Raw genomic sequence first — 18,069 nt, 5'->3', positions numbered from 1 at the left:
TGTACTATTACTCAAGGTAGACATGTTCCAGTTACTTGCTTGCAGCTGTACAGCTCCAAACACACTGTGCCTATGCATCTGTGAAACACAAATTCTCTGGTAAAACACAAATTGCACTAATGTTGTAATCTACCTTAAGAGCACCAAAATATAATGCAAGTGCGCTGTTAAGTCTTTGTTTAGTCTTCATGGGCAAATTATGTTCATTTTTCAACATGTTTGCTTAAGAACTTGAGTTGAACACAACTGAAAAGTCCTCCCTGTGACATGGGCCAACGTATGTTTTAACAGGAAAACACGCCTTTTTTGCTCGAAGATAACACTGCACAGAGATCCTGAAAATGCTTCAACATTTGTTTAAAACAATTCTCATGGAAATATTCCCATCTAAAGATTTCCAGTTTATGAATAATGATTTCAAGTAAGTATAGAGAAGGCTACCTGATTAATACATAATACAGTGCTTTGTAAAGTAAAACTGCTAATCTGATTTAGCTTGTTCCGTTTCCAGCTCCATGACTCTCCTTTTTCAGTTAGTATCCTTTGTTGAAATATATGCAGTGTCCCCAAATCCCTTATTTTTGTCATAAATTTGTATTAATAACACTATCAGAGCCTACTAACACTCCAGTAATAGAAAGTACACATGAAATAAAGCAGATTTAAAAACCATCAAGACAATGCATTTTTCTCATTTATTCAAATCTTCTGCAGGAAGTAAACACTGAAAGATTTAAAAAAACTTCACACTGCAGTATGTACAGTTTTGTGACATCACATGAGGAAATTAATTTCTAATTAAAAAAAAATGAGACCAGTTAAGATTAATTACTGAAAACACATCACAATAAAATTGATTGTGGTAAATCCCCAAATTCTTATGTATGGCAATGAAAATCAATATTCCTTTGTTTTACAATGATGGAATAGTCCTGATACAATATTTCAATTATGTAAAGTGGAGTCCTGAACTTATATGACTGATTATAATTGTATGAATTCTTCATGTTTTAAAAGTAGTTTTGAGTTTTTTCCCAGACCCTTTTGATTTGAAGCACATTCTTTCACAAAGCTAAAATACCACAGCAGAAGTCATGTCCAGAAGTGGAATACTGTTGTGTTTTGAACTGACCTGACTTGTTAAGACATTTTTGCCAACGCACAGATGCACAGGGTCCCCCATGCACTTTTCATGCAGCAGGTAATCACAACTTTAAATAAAAGTATTTTTCTATACATTCTTCCAGACTTGCAACTGTATACATACATGCAAAAGTTTTTAAACCTATGTGATCATATTTACACTTATACATGGAATATACATAACAAAAAAGATTAAAAGGTTTTTTTCCTTTACATTAGAACAATACAAAATATGTATTTTTCATTAAGGAAACACTATTTACATCACCTTTTAAAAACCAGTTTCAACATATTATAGGTGTAACAAGTCAATATATTTACATTATATATAAATATATATAATATATACTTACCAGTTTACTCCTCTGTAAGGTGTGGCAGAGAACAAACTGGTAATATCATGTCACTGACGTCAATGAGAGCTGTAATACTTTCACCAACATTTAACAGGGAAAATTTAAACCATTCATTTCTTTCTTTTAAAAACGTTTGTAAATTAAAAATTTAAAAACATTACTTAGAAGAAATGACTAAAAAAAGTGAAAGTTATGGCTGAATTCCCTTTTGATCTTGTAATGTTTATCAACTTCTCGAACTGCGCTGATGGGTTAGACAGTATCAGTAGAGAAGCCTTCTGGCAAAACAGCTTTGATTCTGTGGTCATGTATTACTTCCCTCTTATTTCCTCAAATTTTGGCAGAGATGCTAGAAATTGCCCTGGCTATCTCAGTTCCTTACACTCTGGGAAAAAAAGGTATGTCTGTGCAGCAATTGCAAGTCAACCCTCAAATCTACCTACCTTGGGCGCTACACCCACAGTGTAGTTGAGGCAGCATGTCTGTATAGATGCAAACTGGAGCAAGGCATGGGGCACTTCACAACACTGCTGCTGCTGCTGCAACTATTCTGCTAGTGAGGTTAAAGCTAGCTCAGGTGCAAGTCCCAAAGGGCAGCAATTGCATCTTTAAAGACGGTGTAGACATATCCCTAACTCAATTTTTCACTGTTCCCTGAGGAGGAGGCAGTTTTCCCCCAGCAGTCTCTCCCCATTACAACTGCAATGTGATCTCCTCTTCTCCCTCCCAACTCACTTGATGGTGAGGTCACACAACAGCCCCTAACAGTCCGGCACCTCTCGCCCACACAGCTATATTGCTGCCAAGTCAGATATCGCACTGTTTCTGTTCAAGTCTATAGTCTAATGGCCCAGCTGAAACTTCGACCTCCTGTTTGCAGACTGCATCATCTCTGAAGCCTCCACTCCCACAGTCAGAGGAAGCATACTGGGGACAGCAGAAATGCATTATCTCCTAGGAGTAAATGTCTACTGAAGCAAGGAGATAGGAGTTGCTGAACAGCACCCCGCACAGATGACCTTGGCTTGTCACTCATCCTACAGGGGCTGTGGGAATCGAGGATCTTCGGGTTGCTTGGGACAATGTGGCCAGCCCCACTGGTCTCTCTGCTGGTGCAGCAAATCCAGCTCCTACACCTCCTTTTTCCCATGGGACAACTGAGAAGGAAAACTCCCCAAGGAAAATGATGGTGACTCCTTCCTGCTCACCTGGGCTACAAAATAATAATAATAAAAAAAAATAAAGATGAAAAGGCCTCAGGTTTAAAATTGTGGATGGGGCTGATTTAGAGAGAACTTTCTTTCCTAGGGAGGAGTAGCATTAGTGATACTGGAGAATTTAACACAGAGGAGAGTTGCCCCCCTCAGTGGCTGACTGAAGAGCATCAGATTAGCGTGTCTACCTCTCAAGGGCCTTACTGTAGTATGTTACACACTGCTTGAGATTGCCAGGTCTTCAACAGGTAAGATTCTTCTATGAACAGCACATCCTGAAATTAAATTTTTGTGTAAATTTTTGTTATACTTTACTGACGTCTGTGAGAATGGTAATACCCTTTTTTATTAACATCACCTACAAGAAAAGCTAAACCGTTAACTGATAAAACTGTTTGGCAATTAACATTTTAACTTAAATGTTTTATAAAGCTTTAAAAACTAAATGTTCAAAAGTATATATTATAACAATAGACTACCATAGAATAAATACATGGGTAAGCACACTCCTAGGACTCCAGTATTACTTTTTGTTAGGGTTAGTTGGACAATGTTCCCTACTTTTCAGCTGAATTTTGTTTTGCTGAAAAGTTTTCCAACCACATGATTTCACACCCATTCATGCTGCTTTTCCTGTGGAGACCTTCAAGTAAATTATAGCCGTGCATTTACTCTGGGGACCATCTATTATTCTATATTGTATATATTTCCTAACTATATACATGTTGTTTCAAGAAAAATAATCAATTAAGACTTTTAAGAGACATTTAATGGATGGAACAAATACCATCTTTTTTTAATATTTACGTTGGGTTGACTCGTATAAAAAGAATTCATTTCCATTGTCAATCTAAAATATACTTTATCTCGTTAATGATTATTCTATGACACATTTGAATTGTCATTGGGCCACTTATAAATGCAAATATTAAAGACAAACAAAATTTTATTTTTATATTATACTTCCGACAATGACATTTAAAATGACATTAAATTTGTGTGAAGGTTTTAAAATATAAATTCTTTCTACAGCCCATTAATATATTACGCTTCACCCAAATAACATAAAAATATATCTTTAAATTGCTCTGTTATTTCTCATATAATCCAGGGGAATGTTTTATATTAGATACTGCCAAATGTTTGTGTTCCCTAAAAGAAGGTATCCCCCAGGGGGATAAAACAGAATAGTGGTGCATTTGCCAGCTGGCAGACAGGAGAAGTCCCTTTCAGAGGCACTGCACTAGAAAGGCGGCAAACCAATTCCAGACTGGGGGCACAGGACGAGATGGGAGAAAAAAAGCCTGCTCTGTCCAGCCTGGGAAAAGAATCTCTGAAATGAAACCAGAAAGGAAAAGAGCAAAATGCCCATCACTCATCTCTCCTATGCAAATATGAGATGAACAGAAACAGCAAAGTTCCGTCCCGTCATCAGCACTCAGGGGTAAAAACAATCAAAATTAAAAAAAAAAAAAGAGAGAGAGAGAGAAAACGAATGCATCTGCACAAACCAAGTACTTCACTGTTTTCTGATAACACTGGGGATTATCGGTAAAGTCTGAAGTGACAGAGAACATCTTTTGGGGGGGGTAAAATCGAAGTTCAGCAAAACTTAGGGTTACTAATAATGCGCATAATTTAGAGGAACTGGATTTTGTTTCCCCCCTCGCCCATGAGAATTAAGGGCTGCACATGGAGTTAACACTGACTCCAGGGAAAACGGTGCTGCATGGCTCTCCTCAGTCAGCAATTCTTTTACGGTGTCTCAGTTTTGACTGCAATATCCAGTTACTTCCAACTCAGGCTGATATTGCCAGATGTTACAAATCACAGCACAGGTGGGGATCGAGGAAAACTGCAGAGGGGCATTTCTGAGACATATCTCACTATCCATTACAGAACATGAAAAAAATACAATTTTATCCTCTGCGCAACCTGAAAAAAAAATTCTAAAAGCAGGTTTTCTGCAAATGAAACGGTAGTGCATTAAACCATGTATCAGCTGTTTGGAGAGTAATAAATATTGGCAGAATATGGACTCTTTTCCGTAGTTGTAGGGAGAAGCCAAAACATTTTTCAGTAAAATCCTATTCCATATTTGAGTGGAAGTCAGATGTGCCGCTTTAGCGCGGTCGATATTCTTCCGTAAAGGAAGCAAGATAGTGCTAAGCAAACAATTCTGGTTATCTGATTCACAAACTTCCCACCATTTTCCTCACTAAATAAACGTGTCAAGCTTTTTTAAACCCAGTACTCCAAGAGAAATTTTGACTTTCCCCTTTTAAGCAGGGAAGGGACAGGAATGTGCCAACAAGACTCATGCGGTACTTGCATGGTATATGAAAATCTACTGTTTATATAAAAACCTAGGAAAAATTTTAATCATAACTAAGAACTTATAACTACAGCTAAGGATTCTGAGGAAGGCATTTCTCAAAAGCAGGGTGAGGAAAAAAAGTACATCTTACACCACTATTCCGGAAGGACCACAAACAAGATTTAAAAATAACAATAAAAAATTTGGAAGCACTAAAAATTACATTTCAGTGCATTTCAATTATTAACACTGACATAGGTTTTCCAATATGATGAGCTAATACCTTGGACGGACTGCTCCATTTCTTAAAAGTTATTCTTAAAATTTCACAAAACATATTAAACATTCAAAAAAAGTACACTGTCTCTATGCTTAGGCTTCCCCAAAAAAAGGATTATTTTACAGGGGAGGAAGGAAACGCAGCATTACCACCACCTAGGCTGTATGCTTACGCTTTATATTATGCCAAAGACTTGCAGATCCAAGTAAGACTCTGATCAAAGAGTACGCGTAACTTAATTTGATGCATACAGAAATGTCTCATACAAATTACAACCTTTCTAGTTTCCTTGTGACAATCTATTATAAAGCAATTTTTATCTACATGTATTTTAAATAACATCACCAGAAAAATAAAAAGTTTATCAAATGGAAACGTTTCAATTAGACCATGCTTTTCTCAAATCATGCTCAATTTATACAGTATTCAAGTTCGTACTCATTTTTATTTTTTTCTCTTTTTCTTTCTTTTTTTTTTTTTTAAACAAAGATTCAAAACCACTGATTGTAAACTCATTGGGAGGCTGTATTTTATTCTGGCTCTTTTTTGATTGTTAGCACTTTTTCTAAAAGTCCATGCACTTCTCCATTTACACTATGCTGATGAGAGGTCTTATTCCCCATATGGCTGTTGCAAGGGCTTCGTAAGTTATTAAAAGGATTTTTAAGCTCTGCATCAGATGTTAACTCCTCTTTGATTGTAACACGAGTTGAACTATCAGTAAATGAAGGTTCATTCCAAATGTCTTTGTCATGTGCTTCTTGGCTACTAACAGAGTTGCCACCTTTCTGTAACATGTAATACAATATCGGATTGGTTTTGGTCAGTCTTGGAGATTCTTTTTCGTAATCATTCTTGTCCATACCTGTGATAACCCATCTGATGGGACCTTTTTCACTGGGCATGGAACACACACTAAACTGGTCAAATTCAGGTCTAGATACTGTACTCCCCAAATGTTCAGGGAAGGGGGAACCGGCAGGACTTTTTACTGCTACTGGATACTGAAATGTTCTATGATCTACACAACTGTTCTGTTGCACAGGACTTCCCATCAAAGCATTTACTGAAGAAATGCTGAATTCAGGTCTATTAATTGTTGCATTGTTTTTGTTTCCTTTTTTCTTGCCCTCAGTTAGTATGTTATTCCTATGTTGTGACAGATCTCTCTCACAGTTTTCCGACAGAAGCAGCTGTTTCAACACATTAAAGCCTTTACTATCTCTAGACCAACTCCTATTTTCACTTTCATTATTTGAACCATGACCTACAGCATATTTAAATTCAATATCGCTTCTGTTGAATTTCTGTTCTTGCTGGTTAAGCAAAGGCCCATAGAGTGCCTCTGTCGGAGAAGTGTGATTGTTTGCAGCATCAGACACATTACTTTTCATCTTTTTTAATGGACTTTCCGAAGGCTCAGCATGAAGTTTCCTCTTCTTCGGTACTGTGCAAAGACTCTTTGATTCAAGATGTGTCAGCTCATTGGTTCGGTGACTTCTGTCCAGCTCATCTGCTGGGTAACTATCTTGATTCTGTCTCAGCAATCTACTTAGCAGTCCGTTTTTGGAAAAAGAGAAATCTTGAGGTGAAAGAGGCTCAGATTTCAAGTCCTCAGATGCTGGAGAAGCAGCTGTGTTTCTCTGCAACGAATGAACAAATCCTTGAAATTTGTTACCCTTGCACTCCCTTATTTGTTGTGCATTTGAATTGTAAGGAACATTTGATTCTTCAGAAGGTTCAGTTTTTATTTTCACTGTCAATATTTGCTCATTCAAAGCCTTATCTGTCTGTTCTTGAGAACTTTCATCTCTTAAAAGCACCTTCTCTTTCTTTTCACTTTTACCTTTATTCGGAGTGCCCAGAAGCAGCTGAAGGACAGTGCGCCTTTCAAGGAGATTTTCTATTTCTGAACCTGGAAGTCCTTGTTCAGTGGGTGCAGGCTGACAACTGAAGGTTTTATTTTCTTCATGTGTGCTCAATTTATTCGTAAGCAGAGGGCTGTTCAATCTATCAATCAAGCCTACAGGTTTCTCTGCACTTACCGCTAGCAGCTGTTTGCTGCTTCTTTGTTCTTCGCTTACCATGGAAGTCTGCATACCACACTGAGCAAGATTCTGCAACAGCTTGCTGGCGCTGAAAGCTGAAGAGTTCTGTGGGCTATCATTTCTGGTCAGCTTAGCTCCTTGAATTTCTTTGCTTTTAGAAAGGTCTATCAAATGTTTGGATGCAGGATTCACCAGCCTATCTGGCTGGATGCTGCACGCATACGGTGGTGAGCTACGCTTCATGGCTAAAGATGACTGATGCGAGAGATTTATAGGAGAGTCTGCTTTTGTGGAAGCAAGCAAAGGTGGAGTGCTTAATGGAGTCATTCGATTTGTACCGGGACTGTCAGTAACAGGAGTCCTTTTACCAGTCTGTACAGTGAATTTTGCCACATCAGCTGCACTGTGTGGTCCCTGAGGGTCATTACATTTGTCTACCTTTTCTTCGCTCTTATGCCCAAGTAACAACTGAAGCAGTGTTACTTTCTGATGGGGATTCAACTTAGAAGCCTTTGGAGTGTCTTTGTCTTCCTTGTTCTCCGGACAAGGAACTTTTGGATCCCAGTTACGAAGCAAGGATTGAGTCAGGTTATCCAGTGATGCAGGTGGACCTGCGTCCAGTTTGTCTGTCCTCTGTTTAAAGGATAAGTCTATAGGAAGACAGTTAGAATGGGAGCTTTCATCATCACTGCTGTCATCTTCTGTAAAACTAGGATTGTTGTCTGAATACTCATCAATAGTTGTTGGTGTGCTGCTGTCTTCAAAAATGCTGGCTCTCTCACTCTGTTCATGCCCTTTTGCTTGTTTGGTGGTATTCTGGCTTTTCAGGAGATGTAAGAGCAAGCTGTTGCTGGGAGAGGTTTTCAAGTTACTCCTTTCCAAAGTATTTTTGTATCCCACGTTTTTGGGAGGCGAATGCATGATTCCCGCTGAACTCTGAAACGGTGCCATATTGCTTTTGCTAGATACCGTTTTGGTTGATGATCTTGTTTGACCATTGAGATGGCTTGTCATTCCTTTTGATAAACTGAATTGGCCAGTGTCTTTCTGGGCACTTTCTTGTAATCTGGCCATAGCTGCAAGTCTCTCACTTGCTATTTGATTTGCATTTTGTGCTTTTAAAGCATGTTCCCTGGAGTACTGCTGCAAATGAGCTTCACTTGAAAGCAGTAAAGCTAGCTGGCTGCATGCTACACTGGGCTTAGGTGAAGTTGCAGGACTAGATCGTTTCTCTACCATGCTTGCAACAGCTTGTAATCTTGCAGCACATGACAGTGGCTCATTTATCACTTTAGGTCCGCTCTGTACTGCATGAGGAGATTCTATAAACCTCTCTTTGGGCAGATTCTTTGTTATATCGGGCAGGCTGTTGTCCAGCTTCTGGTCTTTTGCTTTGCTCTTCTTCAGCAGAGTCTTCAGGTGACTGGATGCAACCCCATAGCACCTTAAATCTTTCTCCACTTGTAAAGAATCATGGCTAAGGGAATACCCTTGCTCCTTAAGGCTCTGCCTAATCTGTTGTGACAGAGCAACACTCTGCAGCCTAGAGCTGAATGACTGAAGCAAAGAGGCAAGTAATGTGCTATCCTGTTTGCCTTTAGGCACATTTTCAACCATGCCAGCTAACAAAGCTTCCTTTTTCCCATTTAAATCCACAATGGAATCAGACAATCGCCTTCTCTTTGCTGCATTCCAGTCTTCAGAAGACTGCAACAGTCTTGCTTTTTTGAGATGCAGCATGCCAGATCCCTGATATGTATTTGTGTTAAGAACTTGACCATTACTTTGACAGCTGGGAAATATATTTCCAGATATCTTAAAGTTTTGATCCTCTCCACTATGCCCAGTGGACTTTTTGTCAATGGCAGTACCTGAGCCTCCTGCTGCTTGATGCATTAGTAATCCCTCTAGGTAAGTTAGAACAACAGAATCCTGGTGCATCTCAGAGCCAAGCTCTTCTCCATGAGTCATGTTCAATAAAAGTATCCAAGAGGGCTCTGTTTCTATTCACTTCAAAGACTAGATTGCTTTAGCTCAACTGAGATGCAGAGTTAATAAATAACATGTAGAAGTCTATAGCTTTTTCTCATAAACCGAAACAATGCAAAGTGTTACATTCAAAGCAGGCTTCTTCCAGCAAATATTGTTTGATGAAACAAATTTTCAATCATATCGCTCTGTTGATATAGAGAATATTTACGAAAGATGTCTAGGAGGAGTACTCAGAACATGGTTCCAAGGTAATAAAGTTCCACTAAATATTTGTCTTCTTCATCTTTCTCCATGAAACCAGCTTTTTTTTCATCTTTTTCCATCTCCATCAAGCACATAAATTTCCTAAGTAAAAAACAAACAAAAAAAAGAAAAAAACAAGTGGTCAGGAAAGAAGATTTAGGATAAGCTCTACAGAAATTGCATACAGTACTTTGAACGTATTTTCTTAGACAGAGATTCACATTTAGGACATATAAGCAAAAATATTCCAGAAAAAATTAAAAATGAAGTAATGCAAACAGCCTATGCAAAATAATTTGAAGAACTTGATGAAAATGATTGAGAGACAGAAAATTTTATACAAAACCTAAGCCTAGGTAAACTATCACAAGCATAGGTACTATAAGTGTTTATTGCCTCTCTCTACCCTACAGCTCAAAACAAGGAACAGCAACCATGAAAGGAAAATCTCAGAGCACTTTAAATATGGTTCAAAAAAACCCCACTCCAAAACAAACAACCAACCTCAATTACATTGCATTTTACTACACAGTTACATTGACCTTTCTACTTATTATGTAAATATACAGGGCATGAAGACTGCCACTCTAAAAGAGAATTAATAGGAAAGATATGCCTAAAGTCAGTGTTTAGATTCATACTGAATCTGTTTGCAAGTACCAGAAGAGGTAGCTTCATTTATGAGTACATTTTTGTTTGATAGGTAGATGATATGCCTAAAAGTAGAAACAAATTTATCACTGCTGCCCAGGACTAACTAGTAATGCAAAATCTAGTATGTTGGCACAACAGAAAGGAAATGTGTTGTCCTTACAACTCCCAACTGCCGCAAGCCAGTAGAAGGGATGCATGATGGAAATGGAGAAAAGGCTGCTTATGAGGGCATTCCTGCTAGATCTTTATGGGAGGGCTTTTACCCCTGTATTTTTTCCATGTATTAAATGTGTAACAGTGCAACAAAAACCATTCACAGTTATTTCCAAAGTAGTTCTTGTAGAACATCTCTATTCAATACTTCCTTGGATAAGGCTGTAGGCTATAAAAATCTATTTTTAAAAAGCACAACAATGGCACTTTTACCAGATGCGCTTAAGATGCATCTCTTAGGTTTTAGTTGTATTACACTGGTCAATGACAGCATGAACACAGTTCAGATAGTCAACACAGTTCAATATTGAGATCATTACACCACACATGCCTACTCCTTCTCTCATTCAGTTCTAAACTAGCATAAATATTCAATAGGAGCAAAGCTAAACGTCTTTCAACATATCTAGCTCTGCAATTCTCTTTCAGAGACTACAAGCACATTGAAAACTTATATTTAGAAGTTTAAAAGGAACATACGCAGGTGAAATCCTTGCTTCCTTAAAGTGAATGAATATTTATGATTGATTTCCCTGAGGCCAATTTTTAATTCAAAAGCTATAGGCAACTAAAAGTCAAAAAAAATCAGATCTAAAAAAGTAAACCAGAAGAACAGCTTAATAGCCATAATGTTAATAGCCCATATACACCCCCGCCACACAAATGCTCCCTTACTGTGATATTTTAAGTCATATACAGAAATGCTAAACACTGAGCTATTTCAAAACAGAATTACAACACCAGCAATGCCTTGTAGTGTAAAGTTTGTATGTCCATGTATGTAAGTATCAAATGAAAAGTTTCAGTCTAGTAACTAGAGTCTCAATCCTCCTCTCTCAGAGATACCGGTGTACCTGAACCAGAGATTATGTAATTACCTGTAGAAGATGCAGTGTTTATCCAAAGATATGATTACAACTTAAACTTGGATTCATCCAAATAGAAATTATCTACCATATTACTGCTCCTTCAAAAACCCGTGCACCTCTGGGTGGACTTTTGCAAAGTTTCAGCCCCAAATGGAGTAAAATCAGAAATAACGAATCCTTAGAAAAAAGAAAACAACAAAAAAACCAAGATTTCTAATGAATACATCAAGTATCCAATAAGTGCAGCATTAACAGAGCTAGACTTACTGCTTTGAATATTTGGGAACGCACTTTATTTTGGAAAAATATATTTACCTACAGCCATTTTCATATTTCAAAGGGGAATTAAGCTCACAGCATGCTGTTCTTAAAAAGGAGCAAGTAACACTCAATACCTTGTGTTTTAAGTTTAAGAGAATAAAATTGTATATATTTCAAGGTTTGTTTATTAGCTGATAAAGAAAGCCTTGCAGGTCACCTTTAAGTCAAGTCCCTGAACAAATGCCCTGTGAGTTAAGCCAATATTTAGTAAGAAATTATTCTTTACAGCTCTGGGTAGTTAAAAAAGACAATGCATTTATGCAAATTCCTCAGGTACTCAAAGTCTACCTCAGGAGATGACACCTGTAGACAGTTTAGTTTACACTCAGGAACTATTCTAAGAAGTGTTTTGCCACCTTCTTTTTTAGTATTACTTGGTGCTAGAGAAATTGGTAATTTTACAGAATTCAGATTGATCCAAGGGAACCTTCATTAAAGAGAATTAAATTTGAAAAGCACATAATGTATGTGGAATAAGGACATCACCAATCCTTTTAAAAAGGCTGTTCTGATCCAGTGCTGCATCAGTTATTACAGTGTTATGAAACCCTGCATGACCTAATGTACAATAGGAAAATGCGATGAAGTCATCTGTCAAGAACTGAAATTACATCTCAAAAAACATCTCAAAAACTACACCTTATTTGTGATGGGAAGTCAGGTAGCAAATTTCAGGGTTTGAAAGCAATCTCACAACTGTGCTTTTCCAGTGAGTTTTGAATCCAGTACAGTCTTCACTATCTGATCTAAAATGTGGTCATATGGAAACAGAAACAGCTTTGGAAATTAGTGTTCAGCTGTTAACAGTCATTCAGCAACCTTTTAGCAACATACAGATTGTACCAGAGAATTTCCCAGGACCCATGAAAATGTTCTTAATTTTTCTTGCTATTAGATAACATTCCAGAAATTACCAGAATTGAGGAAAGAGAAAAAGAAAGTAAAGAAGGCAAAAGGAAGAGAATGGAGGAGCCCTTCAGCAATACAGCTCCTATATCCCAGAAAGGACTGAAGTAACCTTGGTGCAATGAACCTCTAATTATCAGTCTCTAATATCTGTGAATCCCTAGACCTAAAAATCATATTTAACTATTATGACAAAAGAAAATGATAAATTACAGGGCCAAGAAAGCGTATCAGATTTAACTACTGTATACACGCTATTGTTTGTTGTTTCAACTCTTTTCTCTGAGAGTTTTGTATCCTAACAAATACATAAATGCTCATTTTGCAGAGGCTATTCTCAGTACCTCCATGCACACACAGATTACAGCTCACAAAATCATGTTTACCTAGACAGAACAAAGGAAGAAGCACGACTGGCAACACAAGAGCTGTAACATGGAGAGACACTCCCTGAGTGCAACATATGGTGGGAATGAGACCTACATCCTTTTAAAAAGTGCCTAGGGAGAAACTGTGGGCATAGGGAAGAGAATATCAGAATGTACCCTGAACTACAGAAACTGTGTACGTCCAGAATATTAATTCTACTTTTCCAGTTGTTGGGGTTTGCTTTGTTTGCAAACTACAGGTATCCTTGGCAGTCACAAAGATTTTAACAGAATGACTGTAATAAACTTTAAGATCCTTTGGTTACCATAAAGTATTACTGCTGCAATATACATATATATATATGGATGTATTGTCTTCCATGGACTTCATTCAAGATCATACAGAAACTCTTGTATAAACAATTAAGACATACCTCTTGGAAATCAGCAATGGCTAGAAGATACCCCACACAAGCACCTACTAAAATAGACATTATTCAAACTACAGACATTGTTAGAATGATTAATATACAAGTTAGATGTGTACATATACACATACATAGAACATTTTTATTAATTGCATTCCAGAGAACTTTTATGACATGATTAAACTGTTTTACTTCATTATGCTTTATTTTTTAAATGGAAATGAATCAAAACATGAATCTGTAGTGCTAAAAATCAAACCAGTGCATGAAATTAAGTTCTTTAATTTTTTAACAAAATAAACTGTCTGAATAGTTAAAATCTACTCTAGGACTCAAAAAAGGTCTCTCACTAGCTCACTACCTTCCCACTCTTGTATTCCCAAATGTAACAGCAAGAGCCCACCACATCAACCAATGGTTTAGTCAGTCATTTTAATTATTACAGATTAGAGGAATACAGTAGAGCGATTACAGTGCCAGCTTGGGATCCAGGGGTCCAATTACCCACTGTGCTGCAAACAGGCTGACTTCTAGTTTTACTTTTCTGTATATCCTATTTTCCCAGGTGGAGTAATAATAGCTGCAAACTTCTGAGAGATAATTGAGGATAAATATATTAAAGGCTGTGAGTTGCCCAACAGCACCAGTAAGAGCACTGAATAAGTACCTAAAACAGAGATTTTTAAATGATTCCCTGTCCTTATAGCTGTCTACAGTGAAAGACTGCAGAGCACAATGAAATTAAGCTCTACAAGAGAATTCCTAGATGCACTGGAAATTGCTGCACAATCTTTCAGTGAACTAAACATGAGTATGGAAAATGAGACTAGCTGTCCCAGAATGATTTATTTTGCTATTAAACTCAATTTGTATTTCTTTGATTTTGGCAGGCAGGAAGGAGGCATTCAGAATACTGGGATAAGCATGTTAGTCGACTGTTTTTACTAAGGTTCTAAGTGGTAAAACAGGCCTGATTCAACAGCCTACTAAAGCACAACCATGGAGCTGCAGAAATGTGCAGGTACTTCAACAGCACTTAAGCACGTGCTTTAAGAGAATCAAGCATTTAAGTGCTTTGCTAAATCCACGCTCTGTGTTGGAAATCTATTGAGATGAATTGAGCAGCTGAGACCTCTTCACAGTTTTGCTTCAGGCTGTCAAGATATTCTGAAGGTTCCCTTTGCAAATGAAATTCAAAAAAAAAAAAAAAAAAGAAAAAGAAAAAAAGGAAAAAAGGAAAAAAGGAAAAAAGGAAAAAAGGAAAAAAGGAAAAAAGGAAAAAGAAAAAAGAAAAAAGAAAAAAGAAAATGAAAAAAGAAAAAAGAAAAAAGAAAAAAGAAAAAAGAAAAAAGAAAAAAGAAAAAAAAAAAAAGGAGCAAAAGCAATCAGATTGTGGAGCAAAATTCAGCAATAAATAGGTGAATTCTCTCACAGTTGCACGTCTAAAGAACTTGGGAATCAACGGGCCTCGTTTACAATAAATTCATAAACATCAAATTCCTTCTTTCCTACAATTGTAGGGTGTCACTTTGAGAAAGCAAAACTAAGCTTCTTGCCAAGAGATTGATTTCTTACTCACTCCTTCGTTAGGCCTACTGGCTGACTCCAAAGGACATTTCGAACATGGAAAGGAGAGCCTGTTGCTTTTAAAAGGCTGTTGGGAGAGGCCACCTGGGAGTCACGTTGCAGCAAAAGGAGTTCCTGCTGCTGCTGCCAGGATTTCTCAAGGGGCTCCAGTGGCCTCGACCCTGCAACCGAACCGGAGCCCCCCTGCCAGGGGCAGGGGGTGTTTCCTCCAGGCTGACGCTGTCCTGCTGGCTGCTGCAGGACACAGGATTGTTATTCACTCTCTAAAATATCCCCTCTGGATAAGAGCAGGGTTAGCAATGGCAATAACTTAATGGCTCTGGCTAACTCCTGCACAGGTAAACAAAAAGGGAAGGCCTTTTCCCTTGGCTTTGGTACGCTGTGCACTGCCAAACACAATCCTGACTGTACTCTCTCTTGCTAAGAGAAACTTCAGACAACAGACAGGTTTTCTCATTCAGTGTTCAGGGGCAAAAGGTGCGAGTGGAAGAGAGCAAAACCAAACCAAACCAACCCAAAACTTCTGATGGTTTTAGCAGTTTAGACAGCAGGGTTTAGACTGCAGAAAAATTCTGTAATAGTTGACATCATAGCTCAAGAAGGGATGCAAAATCAGTCATTTTGATAGAGCACACAAACCCTGAGTAACAGAACACTCCTAGCCACATAAAAGTGACATGAACACAGAAACAAGGGCACAGCATATACAAGAAATGTTTTTTTCCAGTAAGATATGACAGACTATCGGACTGAACTGTTAGTGAACCAACAACCAAGCGAAAAAAAAAGATCATTTAGATTTATGTTGGCCTTTGTTTTAAGGACTGTTGCATTAAATGTGAATGCTAATTAATGCAGATGCTAATTATGGCCACAGAGTGGCAGAAGGAAAGGGGAGGCTGTTCATGCATACTCCGTCTCTGGCATGCAAAGGGGGATTCAGACATCTAATCTCAGCACTCTCCGTCCCTCGCATTCCATGGGATTCTCCCCAGCCCTGGAATCTGTGACTCACCCAGACCATGCCACACCACCTCATGGCAACAAGCAGCTTTGGGACGATACATAATTTATAAGGGGGAATATAATATTTCCACTGTCTGTTTAAATGAGGTGAGGAAATATCAGAGAGATTTCTGTATTTAAGCAGATACCCTTTCAGGAAGGTGACAAAGCAGACTGTGCACATTCGTGTGCATATGGGGAGAGAAGCAGAAGTCAGAACTCAAACTTGGAGGCGGTTTGGAGGCAGAAGTATTTTCACATGAAAGACCTAAAATCCGAACAGTGTTGGCTAAATCACAGGCTTTGACTGAATGCCGGGGAAGAGCTCTTTGAGAAGAAGCGTCCATTTAACCCTGATGCAGGCCTCTCACAGGAGAGGGGACAGTAAGACCATAAATGACGGCAATCTGAGAACGGTGGTTCTCGGTGAAAAAGGTATGTCCGTACCGCAGACTGCAGCGTATGCAAGACAGAGCCAAGACAGCTTAGGTGCCAGAGTAAGTCTAGCTGGGCAGCAGGGAACCCCGCAGAGGTTAGCCTGCCCCAAGAAGTAGAGTGCATCGACCCGGTGCTGCTCCGCCACAGCTCGTCTGATTCTGGCACCCAAACCATCTTGGCTACCTCCTTGAGAAAGCAGTGCACAGTGTACACAAGGCCTGAGGCAGACATTTCTGCCTAAGTTACAGGCGACTGATGTTTCTCAAGTTTTCTTCACAGGTAGCAGCTCAGAAGATTTGCATGTATGCCCTAGCACTGCGCACAGCTTGATCGAAATCTGTCCTGCACTTTAAAACCTCCTACTAGGAAGTTCAGTTTATTTAAGAGAAGAACCACGTATGTAGCCATTTTTCAGGCTTTTGGCACTCTCAAAACAATAGCTAATGTCAGCCTACCTTAAACTAGTATTTCCTATTCTAACTAGCTAAAGAATGAACCTTGCAAAAATAATCACTTGTGGAAAATCCCACCTTGTGCATATTATGATACAGCTCTGTAAATGAGCAGTTCACATAAATTTCAGTCAATTCCTTTGCACAGACCCATGCACATGTATTTGTTCTCACAAATACTCCTGGATGAACAGTTCTGTTTAGTACTGTAACTGTACTGTAAGGAGCATCTTTGAGTTTGTTTGTCCATCAGGTTCCACTAACACGCACTCACCAACTTAGAAATAAACTTTCTTTGACAACTCTTTGCCAGTTCTAGCACAAAACAGAACAAATGTTCGGACTACAATTTCCACCTGTGAAGGAACCGAGTATTTGAAATTTAAAACCTCCCCTACGAGTGATGGCTCAGTGATCTTCTGCTATGGAAAACAAAAAGGGTGAAGGAGGGACCTGGCAAGGCAGAGCAGTGAACCCCTACTCCCCCCAGTAAGGACAGGAATCCAGAAATAGTGGGGAGTTAGTACTATGCACTAACTTTGGTAGCATCGTGATCGAAGCCCAGAAATACAGTAAGCATGAAGACTTCATTAATTGAGTCTTCTTATCCAAGGAGCCAAAAGCAAATAGGCACAAAAATAAATGCCAAGCTCTTTTTTCAGATTAGAGCAGTGGAAACCAAACAAATTATAATAAAATAATATACTGGTAGGTACAAGGGAGTGGAGAGTGGATGCATCTTTCCAATCTTTGTAAACCACTTACATTAAAATATTCAAAATAAAAATTTTACAACCAGATTTCCATTCCCCCCAAAACCTGCAACAAAAAAAAAATCACTGACTAAGCATTTAACTATATGGCAACTCCTCAAGAATGGAACCTGATTAAATACAGTGAAGAAATCAATGTTCTCCTCAGGACAGTCATGCTTCTGAGTTATGATCAATACACACAGATAATGCATTTCCACACAACTCTGACCTTCTACTTGTTGGACAGGTCTAAAGATATGGCCAAATCTCCACAGCACTTCAATAAAATTGCATATTTCTCAGTAGCACCATTGGCATTGTTGAATTAACTTTACAGGTTCAGTGACTTGTCACATGAAAAGTCATTTTATATTATTTTAACTAGGATTTGGTTGCACAAAGGCAAAGCTACAACACAGCACTAACTAAAATAAATGCACAACTCTTATTGATTGTAGCTGTGCTCCACTTAGGACCATC

At 38.3% G+C, this 18,069-nt stretch overlaps 1 protein-coding gene across 1 annotated transcript; it reads right to left on the bottom strand.

Annotated features, from left to right (window-relative positions):
- Positions 1-676: 676 nt before the first annotated feature.
- NRIP1 (nuclear receptor interacting protein 1) lies at positions 677-9,401 on the bottom strand. The gene has a single exon (XM_013948596.2). It carries the CDS (start codon positions 9,327-9,329, stop codon positions 5,841-5,843), a length of 3,489 nt encoding a protein of 1,162 aa, XP_013804050.1. The 5' UTR covers positions 9,330-9,401; the 3' UTR covers positions 677-5,840.
- Positions 9,402-18,069: the final 8,668 nt, after the last annotated feature.

The sequence above is a fragment of the Apteryx mantelli genome, chromosome 1 (assembly GCF_036417845.1).
Source record: "Apteryx mantelli isolate bAptMan1 chromosome 1, bAptMan1.hap1, whole genome shotgun sequence".
Taxonomy (NCBI): domain Eukaryota; kingdom Metazoa; phylum Chordata; class Aves; order Apterygiformes; family Apterygidae; genus Apteryx; species Apteryx mantelli.
Note: the sequence above shows the minus strand (reverse complement) of the source record. Positions and strands in the feature narration are given on the sequence as shown.